Source organism: Salvelinus alpinus, chromosome 17 (genome assembly GCF_045679555.1).
Source record: "Salvelinus alpinus chromosome 17, SLU_Salpinus.1, whole genome shotgun sequence".
NCBI lineage: Eukaryota > Metazoa > Chordata > Actinopteri > Salmoniformes > Salmonidae > Salvelinus > Salvelinus alpinus.
The window spans coordinates 5,651,863-5,671,504 of NC_092102.1; the positions used below are offsets into that span (position 1 = coordinate 5,651,863).

The window sequence follows — 19,642 nt, forward strand, 5'->3', positions numbered from 1 at the left end:
GTGAGTAAAACAGAACTCATTTTGCAGCAAACTTCCTGACAGGAAGTGACAAATCTGAAATCGAGGCTCTGTTCCAGGGCCTTCCTATTAATTTGCCTGAAATCTATGGATCTACATGCACTGCATACGCCTTCCACTAGATGTCAACAGGCAGTGAGAGGTGGAATGGGGTGTCTAGCTTGATCTGAGGCCGAACAAGAGCTTTTGGAATGACGTGTCTGGAATTTTCATTGTCTTCGAAGGCGCGAGAAGGAACACCAGATTGCCTTCTGAAAAGCTTTCGGGTATACACGTTAGATATCTCCGGCTCTGATTTTATTTGATATATGTGATAAAAACATCATAAAGTCGTTTTTTTAAACCGAGTTATATCAGTTTATTGAACGTTTATTGCGATTTTCGGAATTTTCTTTTCTTTGCGTCATGTGAAGTTGGGCACGTTTGCGCCACATGGCTAGCTATGTTTGCTAATTCGACAGGAGAAGAGGACATTTTAAAACCAAACAACGATTATTCTGGACAAAGGACTCCTTGTACAACATTCTGATGGAAGCAAAAGTAGGAACCATTTATGATGTTATTTCGTATTTCTGTGGAAAATGTTTAGTTCTATTTTCCGCCCTCATTGCAGGCGCTGTCTCGCTATAACGTAAGCTGTATGTCGTACTAAAGTTATTTTTAGAATTCTAACACGGCGATTGCATTAAGAACTAGTGTATCTTTCATTTGCTGTACAACATGTATTTTTTAGTAAAGTCTATGATGAGTTCTTTGATTAGATTAGGTGAGTGTCAGAAATATATCCGGATAATTTTGTGCAGTTTGGCTACGTATTCACATTGTAAAACCACGATTTGTACCGCTAAATATGCACATTTTCGAACAAAACATATATGTATTGTGTAACATGGTGTTATAGGACTGTCATCTGATGAAGTTTGTCAAGGTTAGTGAATCATTTTATATCTTTTGCTGTTTTTTTGCGATCGCTACCTTTGCGGTGAATGAATGCGGTTGTGTGTTTGGCTATTGTAGTAAGCTAATATAATGCTATATTGTGTTTTCGCTGTAAAACACTTAAAAAATCTGAAATATTGGCTGGATTCACAAGATGTTTATCTTTCATTTGCTGTACACCATGTATTTTTCATAAATGTTTTATGATGAGTATTTAGGTATTTCACATTGCTCTCTGTAATTGTTCTAGCTGCTTTGGTGATATTTGTGATTGTAGCTGCAATGTAAAACTATGATTTATACCTGAAATATGCACATTTTTCGAACATAACATAGATTTATTGTATAACATGTTATAAGACTGTCATCTGATGAAGTTGTTTCTTGGTTAGTGACTAATTCTATCTCTATTTGGGGGTTTTGTGCAAGCTACCTGTGCTGTGAAAGAAATGTCTGTGCTTTTTTGTATTTGGTGGTGAGCTAACATAAATATACGTGGTGTTTTCGCTGTAAAACATTTAAAAAATCGGACATGTTGGCTGGATTCACAAGATGTTTATCTTTCATTTGCTGCATTGGACTTGTTAATGTGTGAAAGTTAAATATTTCTAAAAAATATTTTTTAAATTTCGCGCGCCTTTTCAGTGGAATGTGGGGGGGGGGACCCCGGGGCTAGACAGGTTAACTAGAAAGTCAGGGCACCACGAAAGTGTTTATAGAGCTGTTATCTTCCGAATAAACTCTGAAAGACCTAGTAATATTTTACATCAATAGCAGTCAATATTAATCGTCACCTTATTTCCGTCTCATCTGAAAGTTGTAAATTCTTGGTTATCTTCATGAACCCTGGCTAACAAGTTGAATCAGCAATACAACATTTGGTTTAAATATTTATTTTCTAAATACCTAAATAATCACACAGAATTACATAAACACAGAATGGATAATACATTGAATACAAATTATGTCATAAGAAAACGTCCCTTGTGGACGGAATCGTTATGACGGCTGGTTACACAAAGAAAGGAGGTTGGGTTTTGAATGAAAGAGCGGGAAGACTGAGAAACAAAGGGAGAAGCTATGTCTCTATCGAGCCGTAGGCCGCTACTCTATCGTAAATACAGAATCTTATGCATTCTAAATAACCGCCCATTTGGAAAAGGAAAATGCAATAAATATATTTTTATTTTGTACAGGCTTCCTTCTTTTCACTCTGTCAATTAGGTTAGTATTGTGGAGTAACTACAATGTTGTTGATCCATCCTCAGTTCTCTCCTATCACAGCCATTCAACTCTGTAACTGTTTTAAAGTCACCATTGGCCTCACGGTGAAATTCCCATAACAAAGCATTACGCAGAGTGCACCATTTGCACACTCCCTACAATCCCCAGAGCTCGGGAATTGTTGAAAAAAAACTGCTGAGATGGGACTGCAGGTAGTACCAACCCAGACCCCTCTAGGAGAACAGCCACACCATTCCTTGCAACTGGGTGACTGGGTCTTGATCAAGCAGCACTTTTGAGACGGGCCCTTGGACCCCAAGTGGAAGGGATTGTTCCAGATCCTGCTGACCACCCAGACTGCAGTGAAGTACCAGGGTCAAAATGCTTGGCCCCATGCCTCCCACTGCAAGAGAGTCCCAGAGCCGGAGGAACCTGAGACAACTGCTGCTGGAAAGCGATAAAGGCACTGCAGTAAATCTGGGCCTGGTATCATGCCTGGCCCTGTTTATATTACTAGAGTCCAGTGAAGCAGGGCCAGGAGATCCCCAGAGAAGAATGGTCATTACCACCATGTTGACCCATATGATTGTGCCCTTAGTCAAAGGAGTGATTGTCACATTTGCAAAGGTAAACCCTGTACTCCCTTAAATCCTTGTTAATTATGTTTCTTATTTTCATTGTTGGTAACGCAAGATTCTGAAGCCTCTGGTTGGAGACAGGGGAAGATAACGTTTCCCTTTGATTGATTGCTGGTATAGTTGTGCTTATGTAAGTCTCCATAGCACAAAAGGAGGAATTGTGAAGGAAAAATTAAGCTTATACAATTGTGTTAGACAACTGTACTGTGTGCTTTAAAGCTATTATCCAAGTTGAACTAGAACCGGACAAATCTGGATTTGAAGTAGGGGAGTATGAGGAGGAGGGGGGGGGGGGGGGCGGTGAATATCACTTGGATACCTACAGTATATGTATGTCTTATATAATAGATAAGCTTGCCAATAATAGAGAATACTGATCTAAACCAGATATTCCTTGCCTATATAAGGTCAAATGTATTCGTGTCTAAGAGAGTCCAATGCTGGTCTCCCCTGCGCAGGTCACTATTGAATAAACTCTGGGTGAATGCTTAACAGTTCTCAACTACAAGAGCTGATTTGTCTACAACATTAACACACAGACACATCACACAACCCTCACACGCGCAACCACACACACACATACACACACACACACACACACACACACAGAGACTCACCTGCAGTGCCTGTGTACTCCTGCTACTGTCTCAATGATGGAGCACTCGCCCTCGTTGAGGCAGAAGGCCAGGTCCTTGTCGTCGATACATGACTTGAAGACATCCGAACGCAGACTAGGGGATGTGGGAGCCACTGTGAAAAGAAGCGAGAGAAAGAGAGATGTTACTGGTTTTCACAAAGAGACTATTTGCTTTGGGTAACATATAAACTTCAGAACCACACCAAAAAACAACAACATTTGTTTATTAAGAAAGACAACAGAGAGAGGGAGAGAGAGAGAGATGTGCCCAAAATGAGCAAAGAAGACTGCAATTCTATGCTACTGTATTTCTGCCAGGAGTACTTTATTATTACTTGATTTGGCTAATTGTATGCTACTGTATTTCTGCCAGGAGTACTTGATTTGGCTAATTGTATGAACAGTAAGGATTTTTTTATGTTTTGACAAATATCTTGGCCCTATGATCATGGACTATATCATTAAACATGCATCATACATGCAGCTTCCATACACACTGACAAGGCTACTTGGGCGCTTGCGGTGCTATGTTGATATGAATAATATTCAGTAGCAGGTGTCACAGTACGGCCGGTCAGAATCAATAGGTTAATGGAGAGGAGCTAAGTAGACACGGCAGTCTCTCTCCACTCCTTCCTGTTAATTAATCATCAACGGTGTTGACACCAACTGCAGTAAGGAGAGATACACAGATACATGAACAAACCGGTCTGCATCGACTCAGTATTAATTTGTTGAATGGGAAATCATTATTTGTTCCCCAAGGAGGCTTTGATATACAGATTATCAGAATAATGCAAACATTTGATGTATAGCACATCAATAATATGGATACTCCACAAAAAAATGTGTTTTGGTTAAAAATTACAAAAGGTTTTGAAGGATGTTGATCAATACACTTTGGATTTAAGGGCTCTATTCAATCTGATCTGATTTAGCCGACATCCGCATAGCAGTTGTTTTGTCGGAGGTGTTGGAGGTGGAACTGAATTACAGCTGTCAAATCCACAAGTGGCTCCCAGCATTATATGGAAAGTGGACATTGCCATTGGCTGTATGGAGTCACGTTAACAGAAATCCCATGCAGCCTTGTTTACAAGTTGAACACTAGAATATGAGATGTAGTCTACACCTCGGTTAGGATGATAGAAATCCCTCATTGTTTGGTTTAATGATTTTTCAAGTTGAGTGTAATTATTTCTATATAGCCTAAACTTTCTCACGCTGACCTTCTAACATGAGTGGAGCGGGTGTGACTTTGTGACAATGATGCAAGAGCAGCTGCTCACTGATTTGACTGCTCGCAACGCAGTTCCACCTCCAACACCTCTTATCGCAGCTTAACTTCTTATGGGCAGGTGGGACGGTAGTGTCCCTGGCCAACATCCGGTGAAATTGCAGAGCGCGAAATTCAAACTACAGAATTATCAATATTTAACTTTCATGAAATCACGAGTGTAATACATCAAAATAAAGCTTAACTTCTTGTTAATCCAGCCGCTGTGTAAGATTTCAAAAAGGCTTTACGGCGAAAGCACACCATGTGATTATCTGAGGACAGCGCCCCGCACACAAAACCATGAAAAACATATTTCAACCAGGCAGGTGCGACACGAAAGTCAGAAATAGCGATATAATAAATGCCTTACCTTTGATGATCTTTTTCTGTTGGCACTCCAAAAGGTCCCAGTTACATCACAAATGGTCCTTTTGTTCGATAAAGTCCTTCTTATCCATAAAAACTCAGTTTAGCTGGCGCGCTTCATTCAAAATTCCATCCGTTTCCCTCCTTCAAAATGCATACAAAATGAATCCCAAACGTTACCAATAAACTTATCCAAAAAAGTCAAACAACGGTTATAATCAAACCTTAGGTACGCTAATATGTAAATAAATGATCAAATTTAAGACGGAGAATCGTTATTGTCTTTACCGGAGAAAAATACCAAAGAATGCGTTCTCATTCACACGCTTGGCAACACTACAGCCAAAATGGGAGCCACTTAGAAAAACTACAATTTCTGGCAAATTTTTCCAGGGTTTCGCCTGCCATATCAGTTCTGTTATACTCACAGACATTATTTTGACAGTTTTAGAAACTTTAGAGTGTTTTCTATCCAAATCTACCAATTATATCCTAGCTTCTGGGCCTGAAGCTACAACCACCAACCACCATACTGTACTCTAAAACCACCAACCACCATACCGTACTCTAAAACCACCAACCACCATACCATACTCTAAAACCACCAACCACCGTACCATACTCTAAAATCACCAACCACCGTACCGTACACTAAAACCACCAACCACCATACCGTACTCTAAACCCACCGTACCGTACTCAAAAACGACCAATCACCATACCGTACACTAAAACCACCAACCACCGTACCGTACTCTAAAACCGCCAACCACCGTACCGTACTCTAAAACCACCAACCACCATACCGTACTCTAAAACCACCAACCACCATACCGTACTCTAAAACCACCATACCGTACTCTAAAACCACTAACCACCGTACCGTACTCTAAAACCACCAACCACCGTACCGTACTCTAAAACCACCAACCACCGTACCGTACTCTAAAACCACCAACCACCATACCGTACTCTAAAACCACCAATCACCATACCGTACTCTAAAATCACCAACCACCGTACCGTACTCTAAAACCGCCAACCACCGTACCGTACTCTAAAACCACCGTACCGTACTCTAAAACCACCAACCACCATACCGTACTCTAAAACCACCAACCACAATACTGTACTCTAAAACCAACAACCACCAGCCACCATCCACGATTGAGCTCAATATTAAATTGAACAACCATCCGTAATAAGTGGATGGTGGGGGAAGTGTTTAACAAATTAATGAATACAAAGACTCCAAGATTCAAAGGAGCGATTAGAATCTTTCTTCCTCTGATGTCCGACCACTGATAAGTTTATTAACTCCAAAAGTGTTTGCCTCGGGGACGCCCCCTCCGCTACTTGATACACATAATGTTTGCATTCCAAATGGCACCCTATTCCTTACAAAGTGCAATACTTTTGACCAGAGCACTATGGGCCCTGGTCAAAAGCAGTGCACTACATAGGGAATAGGGTGCCATAATATAATTTTGGACCTCATCGCCTTGCACTACTATTCAAATCAAATCAAATCTTATTTGTCACATACACATGGTTAGCAGATGTTAATGCGAGTGTAGCGAAATTCTTGTGCTTCTAGTTCCGACCATGCAGTAATATCTAACAAGTAATCTAACAATTTCAAAACAACTACCTTATACACACATGTGTAAAGGAATGAATAAGAATATGTACATAAAAATCTATATGGATGAGCGATTGCCGAACGGCATAGGCAAGATGCAGTAGGTGGTATAGAGTACAGAATATACATATTAGATGAGTAGTGTAGGGTATGTAACCATTATATAAAGTGGCATAGTTTAAAGTGACTCGTGATACATTTATTACATCCAGTTTTTAATTATTAAGTGGCTAGAGATTGAGTTAGTATGTTGGCAGCAGCCACTCAATGTTAGTGATGGCTGTTTAACAGTCTGATGGCCTTGAGATAGAAGCTGTTTTTCAGTCTCTCGGTGCCAGCTTTGATGCTCCTGTACTGACCTCGTCTTCTGGATGATAGCGGGGTGAACAGGCAATGGCTCAGGGGGTTGTTGTTCTTGATGATCTTTTTGTATCCTATTTGACAGGGTATTTTGTCACGTCGAGTAGGCCAGAAGGCTAAACTGGAAAACCTAACCTCTATCAAAATAAAAAGATGTCGGCGCCGCAAAAGTTCTTCTGTGCAAGGGTGTTTATTTACATAGTGATTCCGGAACAAAAACAACAGTACTACCATCAAAAGTATACCTGATGGGGACAGGTTAAAACAATGCTGCCCCCATCCACAGGTCAATCCAAAATGCCTTCCTCAATGAACTGAAAGAGGCTCCATTTGTAGGGAAGCCCCTCACATCAGAATAATTAACACTAATTAATTAAGCAATTACCTATTCAAACCTACATTTTCCATTAAACTAAACATACTAAAGTATACACATTGCAACACATTTTTTATGTAACAATATCCCAATATAACATTTACAAAATCATATCACTACTGAACGAAGACCGAATGCTTGTGCGGACCAATCTCCAAGCATTTAGCACTTCAAATGGTATTTCAACATTTACCCTTCCAACCTCCACCTCCCCACTTGCACACAACACATTTCAGAACCCCCAAACCCAATCCCAACGGTGGTGTTGGTTCTGACTCTCGTCTATCTTAACTTTTTTCATTTTTTTATTATTATTATTATTATTATTTATTTTTTGTGTCCATACATATTATATATATGTATGACTGCGCTCTTCATGGGAGAGAATTAGTCAACTAATGGACACAGAAATGTGACTTTTTCAGGACTTTTAGCGTGGTTTTATTGCTGTTTTGGTAGCTTTGTCTGCAAATCTCAAGTGGTGGTATCCATGGAGACGCAGGATACAAGCAAAGCAGACAGAAAAGGAGAGCCAGGGCAGGGGGGCATCGGGACTAAATACTGTGGAGCCTGGATAAAGAACCACTGCTTGCTACATCGGAAAGTCCATAGGCCCGGGGAACAGGAACGTGAAAGGTGCGGGGGAGTGATCTCCAAGCTCCGTCTATGTAGCTAGCTAACTACAGTAGCTGCCAATCTGCTAGCTAGTAAAAGCCTGTAGCCTAGGCTACGCACAGCCGGCTCACGCTGTTCCATCTATCATATCTCCTCTACATCAAAGATCAGAGACACTGGTCAGCCAGCACCATGGAAAGCGGCTGACCAGTGTCCTGTCCTCCTCTGTTATTTGTGTACACTCTAAAAGATGATGGATTAAAAACAACCCAATTTGGTCAATAACCCAGCATCAACAACCCAACCTTGCTCTTTTTAAATAAAACAACCCAACTAAGTGACCCAATGCCTGCAACCCAGCAGTTGGGTCATCAAAACAACCCAGCATTCTTTTGACTATATCCAAGTTCACCCTAGTCGCTTGGTCTACACTGTAAATCCCAAGGCAACTTCTAGTAAATTGAACTCAAAGTCGTGGAAAAGTATTTATTACGTAACATTTCTATGTGGTACTGACTCAAAACTAAATGAGAAGTCGCATCAACTCTGTTGTTTAAAGTTATGATAACAAATCCACTTTTTTCCCCAGCATGCTCTACTGCAGGTATATCTTTAATTGTTTTTAATTTTTGTGTTTTTGCATGTACATTGAGTGATTTCTTTAATAATGTTATGCTACACAAATATAAATAAATTACATTTTTATAAACTAATCCAAACATTTAGTTAGATTTTTTGCACCCGTTACTGAAATGGTTGTTCCAGTTAAAATGACTTAGGTAGTCTCCTCATTCTGTTACTAACTCTGACAGTCTTTATGAATGCCTGAATAAAAATGAATAGAAATGTCAGCAGTTGACTATCCTAACACTGGCTGGCTTCCAATAGGAATTACACATCACTTTGCAAGCCAGCATAATTTGATTTAAAAATTCTGGTTGGAAGGGTACTTCCTTCAACCAGGGTGTTCTGAAAATCTGGTAATTTGAGGGAAGTTACCAGGATTTTGCAACCCTACTCACAGGCCTGAAGTGGCCTGTAAACCATGAGTTTCAGGCCAAGGTATTGGGGTAAAGCTAGGCCTAAAAAAAAGGTGAACTATGTAATGCATTGTCGTAGAGCGTTTAATTATAATGATAACATCCAAATAGAAACTCACTTTGTGAATGCCACAGCACTGACACTGTACAAATTCAATAATCATGTCTCTGTCACGAACAAATACAGTCATGGGTGGTAACTACAATACACTCAAAGGCAAAGAGCACAGGGAAATTATATTGGAGGCTTGGCTTAGTGGGCTCTTACTCAAACATTTCAAGCTGATACTAGTGATGTTACATTTGATACCGGAGCTCCAAAGCATGCATCAAAATCGTAAGCAGTTTACTTCGAAGCATTGTGCCGATGCATGTATCACTTTATCAGAAGTACCTCATCAATCATGTCCAAAGCTTCCTTGAAACATGTGCTTTTTCAAACTGTGTGTTGCAAAATGCAAGATCGCACTGACTTCGCCGTGGTTCCGGTGATTTCTTCGATTCCAAGCTGGTTTCAAACACTGACCACTACTGGACACCGTACTTACAAATATAGTTACCTGACTGGTAGCTTAGCTGGTAGAGTAGGGAACTTTGGAGCTATACTGAGGGATGTGAGAGTATTAGGTTGAAGCCTGTTGAAGGGACATTATTTCAAACATTATTTTATGTGAAACTACCCTTTCTGCCCTTTTTTTTCAAATAATTTGTTTTATTTAGTATATTATAAGCATCTGAAGCATCCTAAATAATACCATAATACCAGCTCAAATCTGGACACCCTACAGCCCTCAAACTCATCTCTGGACATCGAAGACAGTTTCATTGCTTGTTTTCATTGTTCCCCTCTAAATCAGGGCCTGATTTAGACCTGTCACACCAAGTGGGTGCAATTAATTAATAGGTAGAACAGAGAAGCAGCAGGCTCCGGGGGGTAAGAGTTGAAAACCCCTGCCCTACAGGGTCAAAGTGACTCTATTAGTTTGAGTAATGACTACACAATCACCTTAAGTAACTCTTTTCAGATATGTTAAGTGCAATGGGTTTCATCAAAAGTTTTAATTAATGACAGCACATTGGGGTATCTATCTATATGTGTATATATATATATACAGGGGAAAAGTCAAGGGGTTTGAATACTTTCCGAAGTATTCAATATAAGTAAGTATTAAGTAATATAACATCAGTATTCAATATATGTGCCTCTTCGGAAAGTATTCAAACCCCTTGACTTTTTCCACATTTTGGTAGCTTACAGCCTTATTCTAAAATTGATTAAATTGTTTTTTCCCTCATCAATCTACATACAACACCCCATAATAACAAAGCAAAACCAGGATTTTTGAAATTTCGAGACCAGAGAATCTTCTTTCTCATCGTCTGAGAGTCTTCAGGTGCCTTTTAACCTTTATAGAGTCACAAACCCGGATCCGGGATCCCCCCCATCAAAAAAGCTGACTAGCATAGCCTAGCCTAAAGCCACAGGGATATCATATAATCAAATGTTCATGAAATCACAAGTCCAAGACACCAAATGAAAGATACAGATCTTGTGAATCCAGCCATCATTTCCGATTTTTTAAATGTTTTACAGGGAAGACAAAATATGTATTTCTATTAGCTAACCACCATAGCAAAAGACACAACTTTTTTTTGTCCACCATTTTTTTCCTGCATCAGTAGCTATCACTAATTCGACTAAATAAAGATATATATAGCCACTAACCAAGAAACAACTTCATAAGATGACAGTCTGATAACATATTTATGGTATAGGATATTTTTTTTATAGAAAAATGTGCATTTTTCAGGTATAAATCACAGTTGTACATTGCAGCTGCAATCTGAAATAGCGTTGGAAGCAGCCGGAATAATTACAGAGACCGACGTCAATTACCAAAATACTCATCCTAAAACATTTCAGAAAAATAAGCAGCCTACAGCAATCGAAAGACACAGATCTTGTGAATCCAGACAATATTTCAGATTTTCTAAGTGTTTTACAGGGAAGACAAAATATGTATTTCTATTAGCTAACCACCATAGCAAAAGACACAACTTTTTTTTGTCCACCATTTTTTTCCTGCATCAGTAGCTATCACTAATTCGACTAAATAAAGATATATATAGCCACTAACCAAGAAACAACTTCATAAGATGACAGTCTGATAACATATTTATGGTATAGGATATTTTTTTTAGAAAAATGTGCATTTTTCAGGTATAAATCACAGTTGTACATTGCAGCTGCAATCTGAAATAGCGTTGGAAGCAGCCGGAATAATTACAGAGACCGACGTCAATTACCAAAATACTCATCCTAAAACATTTCAGAAAAATACACAGCCTACAGCAATCGAAAGACACAGATCTTGTGAATCCAGACAATATTTCAGATTTTCTAAGTGTTTTACAGCGAAAACACAATATATCGTTATATTAGCATACCACATGAGCTAACATCACCCCAGCATTGAATCAATGCAAAAGGGGTGATAACGTTATCGCCACCAAAATATATTAATTTTTTCACTAACCTTCTCAGAATTCTTCAGATGACAGTCCTGTAACATCATATTACACAATGCATATAGAGTTTGTTCGAAAATGTGCATATTTAGCCACAAAAATCGTGGTTATACAATGAGAAAAGTAGCTAAACTGGGCAGAAAATGTCGGGCGCCATCTTGGAGAGTGACTTAGTCTAATCATTAACCCTTTCATGCGTGAGTTCCAAATATCTCTAACGGTCGCCCCAGCGTGAGTTGTTTTATGCACGTGATGTTAGAACGTTCTCTCCAATTCCAGAATGTGATTGTTATGTAACAGTACATTTAATCTGCTTTGCCCTCAAACCAAAGCACGCCGCCTGTTTTATTTGTCAATTTTAAATTATTTTCTAAACAGTTTTTTATTTTATAATAACAGTTTGAAATGAGGTGTGTTCCGCCTCATTCATTCACATAAAAGTAGTCATTTTTACTTTTGCGGACCAATTAATTTTTTTGACATTTCTGACCCGGACAAAATTCCCCAAACACTTCTCAATTGTTTGTGCAGTTCAAGTCTGCAGACATTTACTCATCTGCCGTCCTGCATACACGTGTTCATATTTTCCACCTGTCGCCTGCATCGCAATCAAAGTTGTTTTCGTTACCAATAATAACTTTGGAAATGAGTGCGTTTCTATCCAAGTGCCTTATTACGTTATAATAGTTTCTGCATGTCGTGTTATGTCGTTTCTACTGTAGCATCATGTTTTTGTGTATATTCCTTATAACCGCGGACACGCGATGTAACGTTACTCATTTCATAACATGTATGGTGTTATACTCAATGCTTAGGTATCTAGCTACAGTCTTATTAGCTCTGGAAAACAATGCTAATTGCGTCACGGATGTATTAGCATGTGTTGTATGTTGAAGCTACCCTGGCCTTCTGACTCCCAAGTGGCACAGCGTCTCAGTGCTAGAGGCGTCACTACAGACACCCATCTTCAAATCCAGACTGCGTTTCTATCAAAGTAAGTGCCTAATTACGTTATAATAGTTTCTGTGTCGTGTTATACCGTTTCTACTGTAGCTCACTGTGTGTATGGAGCATAATATATTTGTGTATATTCCTTATAACCGCGGACATGCTAGGTAACGTTACTCATGTTTCACTTTTTATGGTGTTATATTCAATCGTGCTTATGTAGCTAGTTACATGATTCTATTAACTCTGTAAAACAATGCTAAATGCGTCAGAAGTATTGGCATGTTGTATTTTGACGCTACCCTGGAAAAATATCTTATACCACTTGGTCGTTTTCTGAGTTCATTCCACAAAGCTGTTTATCATGTCGGCCTTATCCACTGCCCCCATTTTGAGGTAATAGTCAAGCACGCAGTCTGGTTTGATGTTTCTCTGTCTGGTTTGTTTCTCTCTCCCGTCAGGTGGTTCACCTTCCCTGTGGCCGACATGGTTGCTGTATGGACAGTGGAGAGGACATGGACGTCTCGTTTGTCATGGCACTTTACTGCCAGCTGTTGACATCTCTTGTTTTGTATAACGGGTCATTTAGGATGGCAGTAGCGTTGATGATGAAATGCAGTCATAGCAGCAGAACTAGAAAGCAGTCTTGGGAAAAGAGGGTGGCAAAGAAGGGAGTTGCAAACATAGGATCTGTGCTCCAGTATTCTCTTAGGGAGTTTTTCTTTACTGTCACCAGGAATGTATACATTTCACTAATTGTGGTTGTCCCCCCACTCCTGGTGTAACAGTATAACTTTACGTCCGTCCCCTCGCACCTACCCGGGCGCGAACCAGTGACCCTCTGCACACATCAACAACAGTCACCCACGAAGCATCGTTACCCATCGCTCCACAAAAGCCGCGGCCCTTGCTGAGCAAGGGGAACCACTACTTCAAGGTTTCAGAGCAAGTGACGTAACTGATTGAAACGCTATTAGCGCGAACCCGCTAACTAGTTAGCCATTTCACATCCGTTACACTGGCTCTCTCTTATCCTGCAGCTCCAAGGCATAGCGATTGGTCTCTACTATGTCTCCCACCAGCTCCTCTGTCAGAAACAACTTGAGGCACTCTGCCTCAGATGGAAATGGCAAGGGGCGTTGCACTCCAGGCTGGGACTCATCAACACAATCAGCAGGGCCAGGAGGGGTGAAATGGCTGGCAGCCTTCCAGCTACCACAGAACTCCTGTACTTCATCCACTGTCAGTCTGCCACCATCACCACCAGCATCTTCTAATGGAACGGGGACTTTGTCAGTGGACAAGGGGTCCTCAGATTCAGGGTTCTCAATGGCTACAAGGTTGGGGGGCAGCTCCTCACTGTCAGAATCTGATTCCTGACTTTCATACTCAGACTCAAAATCTCCAGAATTTCCACATTTGTGAGTTGTCTCCTTTTGAAAGTTATTGCTAATGCTACAGCTTAGCTCACTATCTACATACATAAACAACAACACTGAACGGTTTAGAGTGAGAGGGTACGTGGTTGACTGCCGGCACGCGCCACTTGTCTCAATAAATCACTATCCGAAAATGTTTTGTGTGGCAATTATTTGTGTATTTACTGTTTTATTCACATGTTTTCAATTCTAGGTGACAAATCATGCATTCCGATTCTTGCACAGATTGTAATGGGCACATATGTGTGTAAAATACTTTTTTGAAGGTTGTACTGATTATGATGAGCTAAGCTAATTCCAGCTGTGTAGCCATGTTTGTTGACATACAATGCATTCTGGGTTTCACGTTATCGTCTGTTTGACCAAAGATGTTATAACAAAATGAGGTGAGTAAGAGTTCACTCATTTTTTGAAGGACTTCCGGAAATTAAGGGTGGGATGTGAACGACAGTGATTGACACACCCCTTCAACATGCATACTATAAACAGACCAAACTCATCTTGTCTTCTCTTATTATCTTCGGTTTCTGTGAGGAACAAATGCATAGCTGCGCGCTGAAACTAATCGTCGGATTACTTTCGGTTTCAAAAGTGTTTTACCTAATTATTTCGATCAATGGTGAGCTCACCCGTGATGTGATTAATTATACATAATAATTGCTATTAGCTAATTCATATTGTAGTTTATGTCAGCCGAGAGTTAGAAAATATTACTGCTTGTGTTGGGTCAATCTTTCCTCAGTTAGCGCTTGGACAAATGTAGCCTACATTTTTCCGGTTAGGATGATTGTGGTATGCTATATATACTTCTGTGAATATCTGAACATTGCATCCCAAAATAAAGTGCTCACATTCTGGACATAACTTTGTACGGACTGTGTTTGTGTAAATAGTTTCTGAAAAAAGTGTGGCCAGCTCAAATGCTGATTGTTGCGTCATTCGAAACTGGCCATTCTAAACGAGCGTTCTAAATGAGTGTTCTAATCACACGGGTGTGATCGTACGCTTCAGGGACCACTGTAGAACAATCACACCCGTGTGATGGTACGTGTGAAAGGGTTAAATAATCATAAACTTGACTAAAAAATACAGCGTGGACAGCATTTGAAAGACAAATTAGTTCTTAATGCAATCGCTGAATTACATTTTTAAAATTAACCTTACTGCGCAATACAAGTTGCGCCAAAGCGAAGCTACCCCCAAAAAAATGTCAGCTTATGCGTTTACCATTTTTCAACAGAACAACGATTTATCAGCATAAATAGTTCTTACTATTAGCTGAGCTTCCATCAGAATCTTGGGCAATGTGTCCTTTCTCCGGTCTAATCGTCTTTTGGTCGAAAGATGTCCTCTTGTCCTGTCGAAATGGCCACTAACGTTCGGCATGTACAGGGAAAGTGTCCAACTCTTGAAAGTGCGTCACAAAGAAATGCCAGAAAATCGCAATAAACTGATATAAACTGAAATAATTCGGTTCAAAATAACAAGATTATGATGTCTTTAAAGCTTATATCGAATAAAAACATGACCGGAATTATCTAAGGAGCTAAAACCAGAGCTTCCACAACGATATGCAAAGCTCCTCTTTGCGCCCGAGCGCAGATCCCAAAGAATGGCCACCGTGATTCCAATCAATTTATAAACTTTGGGAATTACACAGAGACTCCATTTCAAGTCTCCCTATTCGCTGACACCCAGGGGAAGGCGTATGCAGTGCATCTCAACCAATAGAGGACAGGCAAATTAATACACAGATCTCAGAACAGCCAGTACAATTCTGAATTCTGACATACATATAGGAAAATCGCTCTAAATCGAGTTCTGTTTCACCCACAGACATAATTCAAACGGTTTTAGAAACTAGAGTGTTTTCTATCCAATACTAATAATAATATGCATATTGTACGAGCAAGAATTGAGTACGAGGCAGTTTAATTTGGAGACGAATCTGGACTATGTCGAAATGGCACCCCCCTAGTGGCAAGATGTTAACTTCTTGGAACTATAGGGGGTGCTGTTCCGCATTAGCATATTTGGGTCTCCAAATTAAACTGCCTCGTGCTAAATTCTTGATCGTACAATATGCATATTATTGTTATTATTGGATAGAAAACACTTTCTAGTTTCTATAGCCGTTGGAATTTTGTCTCTGAGTGGTACAGAACAATATCTACAGCACTTTTCATGACAGGGGTCAGATTTCAGAAATTTTTACCCCTGATCTGGAGTCTGTTTTTAAGGCGACAGTGAATGCTATGAAGAAACCGACACTGCCTACGTCTTCCTCTGGGTGTCTGTACGTCATCACGTTTTGAATGGAGTCTATTGCACAATCACAGCCACTATAAAACACGAAAACGTAGAAGTACCGCTCTCTTCCTGCATGCGTCGTGCGCAAGATGGGCATCAGACCTGCCTCCTTCCAAATCGTTGTTTAGAGAGTAATATTTCTCCGGTCATGTTTTTAGTCGTTATAGTTGTTAAAAACATCATAATGTAGTTAATTTGAACCGTTTTATAGCAATTTATATCCGTTTAGTGCGATTTTGAGGAATTTCTTTGTTGTGCACTCTGAAACTTTGGACACGTTTTGGGGTCCCGTTCGATCGTTAGTGGATATTTCGAAGGACAGAGGACATCTATCGACCAAAAGAAGATTACAACATAGAAAGGATACATTGCCCAAGAATCTGATGGAAGAACAGCTCAAAGTAAGCAATATTTAATATGATAAATCGTTGTTCTGTCGAAATATTTTAAACGCATATTTCGCCATTTTGTTTGTTATCGCGTCACTTGGCGAACCCTGTATTGAAAAGTAAGGATAATTTAAAAAATGTAAGTCAGCGGTTGCATTAAGAACTAATTTGTCTTTCGATTCCTGTCAACCCTGTATTTTTTAGTCAAGTATATGATTAGCTTTCGATTAAACTAGATCACTCTGAAAGCTGACGTCCCTCATTTTGATGCTTGAGTTGCTACTATTTTCATTGTATAACCACGGTTTTGTATGGCTAAATATGCAAATTTTCGAACAAACTGTATATGTATGTTGTAAAATGATGTTACAGGAGTGTCATCGGAAGAATTCTGAGAAGGTTAGTGAAAAAATTAATATATTTTGGCGGTGATTACGTTATAGCGCTCTTTGGCTGGAATCGATGCTCTGGTAACGTTTTCACATGTGGTATGCTAACTTATCGATTTATTGTGTTTTCGCTGTAAAACGCTTAGAAAATCTGAAATATTGTCTGGAATCACAAGATCTGGGTCTTTCCATTGCTATGCTTTGTCTATTCTTATGAAATGTTTTATTAAGAGTAAATTGGTCATACACGTTGCTCTCTATAGTAATTCTAGTCGTCTTGTGATGGTCGGTGCAATTGTAAACTGTGATTTCTACCTGAAATATGCACTTTTTTCTAACAAAACCTATCCTATACCATAAATATGTTATCAGACTGTCATCTGAAGAGGTTTTTTCTTGGTTAGTGGCTATCAATATCTTAGTTTAGCCGAATTGGTGATATCACCTGAAGTAGTAAGAAACTGATGGAGTTAGAAAAGTGGTGTATTTTGCTAACGTGTTTAGCTAATAGATTTACATATTTTGTCTTCCCTGTAAAACATTTTAAAAATCTGAAATGGTGGCTTTATTCACAAGATCTGTATCTTTCATCTGGTGTCTTGGACTTGTGATTTAATGATATTTAGATGCTACTATCTACTTGTGAAGCTATGCTAGCTATGCTAATCAGTGTGTGGGGGGATGGGGGGTGATCCCGGACCCGGGGTAGAGGCTCGTTAGAGGTTAATGAGGAGTGGCTTCCGTCTGGTCACTACCACAAAGGCCTGATTGGTGGAGTGCTGTAGAGATGGTTGTCTTTCTGGAAGGTGCTCCCATCCCCACAGAGGAACTCTGGAGCTCTGTCAGAGTGAAGCTGACAGGTTCTTGGTCACCTCCCTGACCAAGGCCGTTCTCACCCGATTGCACAGTTTGGTTCCAAACTTCTATCATTTAAGAATGATGGTGTTGTGTCTCTGACTATCATTAAATGTGAAAACTTATTTTATCAAATCAATTCTCTATGTGTAATTACTTTTATGTGATTTTACTCAGGGTGGCAGGTAGCCTAGTGGTTGAGCATTGGGCCAGTAACCAAAAGTTTCCTGGATCGAAACCCAGAGCTGACAAAATAAAACATCTGTCATTCTGCCCTTGAACAAAGCAGTTAACCCACTGTTCCCTGGTAGGCTGTCATTGAAAATAAAGATTTGTTCTTAACTGACTTGCCTGGTTAAATAAAGGTTCAATTAAAAAATAATAATCTACATTTTTATTAACTAGGAAGTCGGGGCACCACGGGAAAATGTTTATAGTCTCTTTTTCCCGAATCGACTCTTCAGATATTTTCATATCTTATCGATTAGTCTTCTATTAATGCATAATTATTAGCTCATCAGTTCTCATTACTGAATGTCGCAAACCATTGGATATCTGCACGAACCCTAGCATAAATGATGTATCAGCGATATACAAATTGGCTTAATTATTTATTTAATAACTAACTAAATAATCACAGAAACACAAACAAACAGTAGATATTGGTTACTAACACAATGCATAGATAAGTCCCTAGTGGGCTAAACCGGTATGACGGCTTGGTATACAATGGAAAGGGGTGGGGACAGATAAAAGAGCGGGAAAGACTAAATGGATTCACTACGCACAGTTGATAATTATATTAATTGAAATGCTAATCCTTTGCACATGAGAATAATTACAATGTACATATTTACGCCCGTATGTCATTGTTGTCTTCTCTGTTGGAATCGCCGGTCCGTCTGCTGGAGAGTCAGTTCTTCAGAGAGTCTCTGGTTAACTTCCCCAGATGTCTTTCGTAGTTGTCGCTTTCTCAGCGGCTCTGGATAGTGTCTGTTGTAATGAATACGTCAGGTCGTTGCATAGAATAGATGCTTCCGCAGTTGTTGGTATTCTTGTACTGGACTTACGTAATTTCCAGCTGCAGACTAGTAATTATACGTCTAGGATTTGCTCTTATTCTGTAGTGATAGTCTCAGAGTTTAACCATTTACAACCATGTAGCCAACACTACACACTGCCTGGTCTCCTGGGCCTATAGAGTTGTAGTTCTTAACCATTTCAACATGTAGAGCCAGCTCCATTATTTCTGGTCTAATGTACATTTCGTCAGGAGTGGGTTTTATACACTTCTGAGAAAAAGGTGGTCCATGACACCGACGTAATGTCTATGTTCACGTGGGCGTGGCCACTGATTTGGTTAACTTTATAAGAAAAATCTTATCTTCTCACTTAGAAGGTTGACCTCACATTGCATCTTTTCACAAATAGTTTAATGTTTAATTACATATGTTTTACAATATTTAGATGTAAACCCCACAATTGAGAAGTCTACACAAATAGAGATACAGTAATGTGGGTTTCCTGTCCTTCATGAGATCACCAAGTGAAACACACTCGTCATGACTGTCCCTTAAGTGTCCACGGCCCACTCCCACATTCTCGAAACTAGAAATATTGTTTAATTATTCAAACTTTTGATTTCCAAG

General features: G+C 39.6%; 1 protein-coding gene across 1 annotated transcript in view; it reads right to left on the bottom strand.

The window, feature by feature from the left end:
- Nucleotides 1–19,642, bottom strand: part of LOC139542004 (pro-neuregulin-3, membrane-bound isoform-like) — a 371,276-nt gene that overhangs the window by 194,177 nt on the left and 157,457 nt on the right. Inside the window, exon 2 of the mRNA XM_071346985.1 lies at nucleotides 3,437–3,569. Coding sequence (XP_071203086.1) covers nucleotides 3,437–3,569 — 133 coding nt within the window. The remainder of the gene's footprint in view (nucleotides 1–3,436; nucleotides 3,570–19,642) is intronic.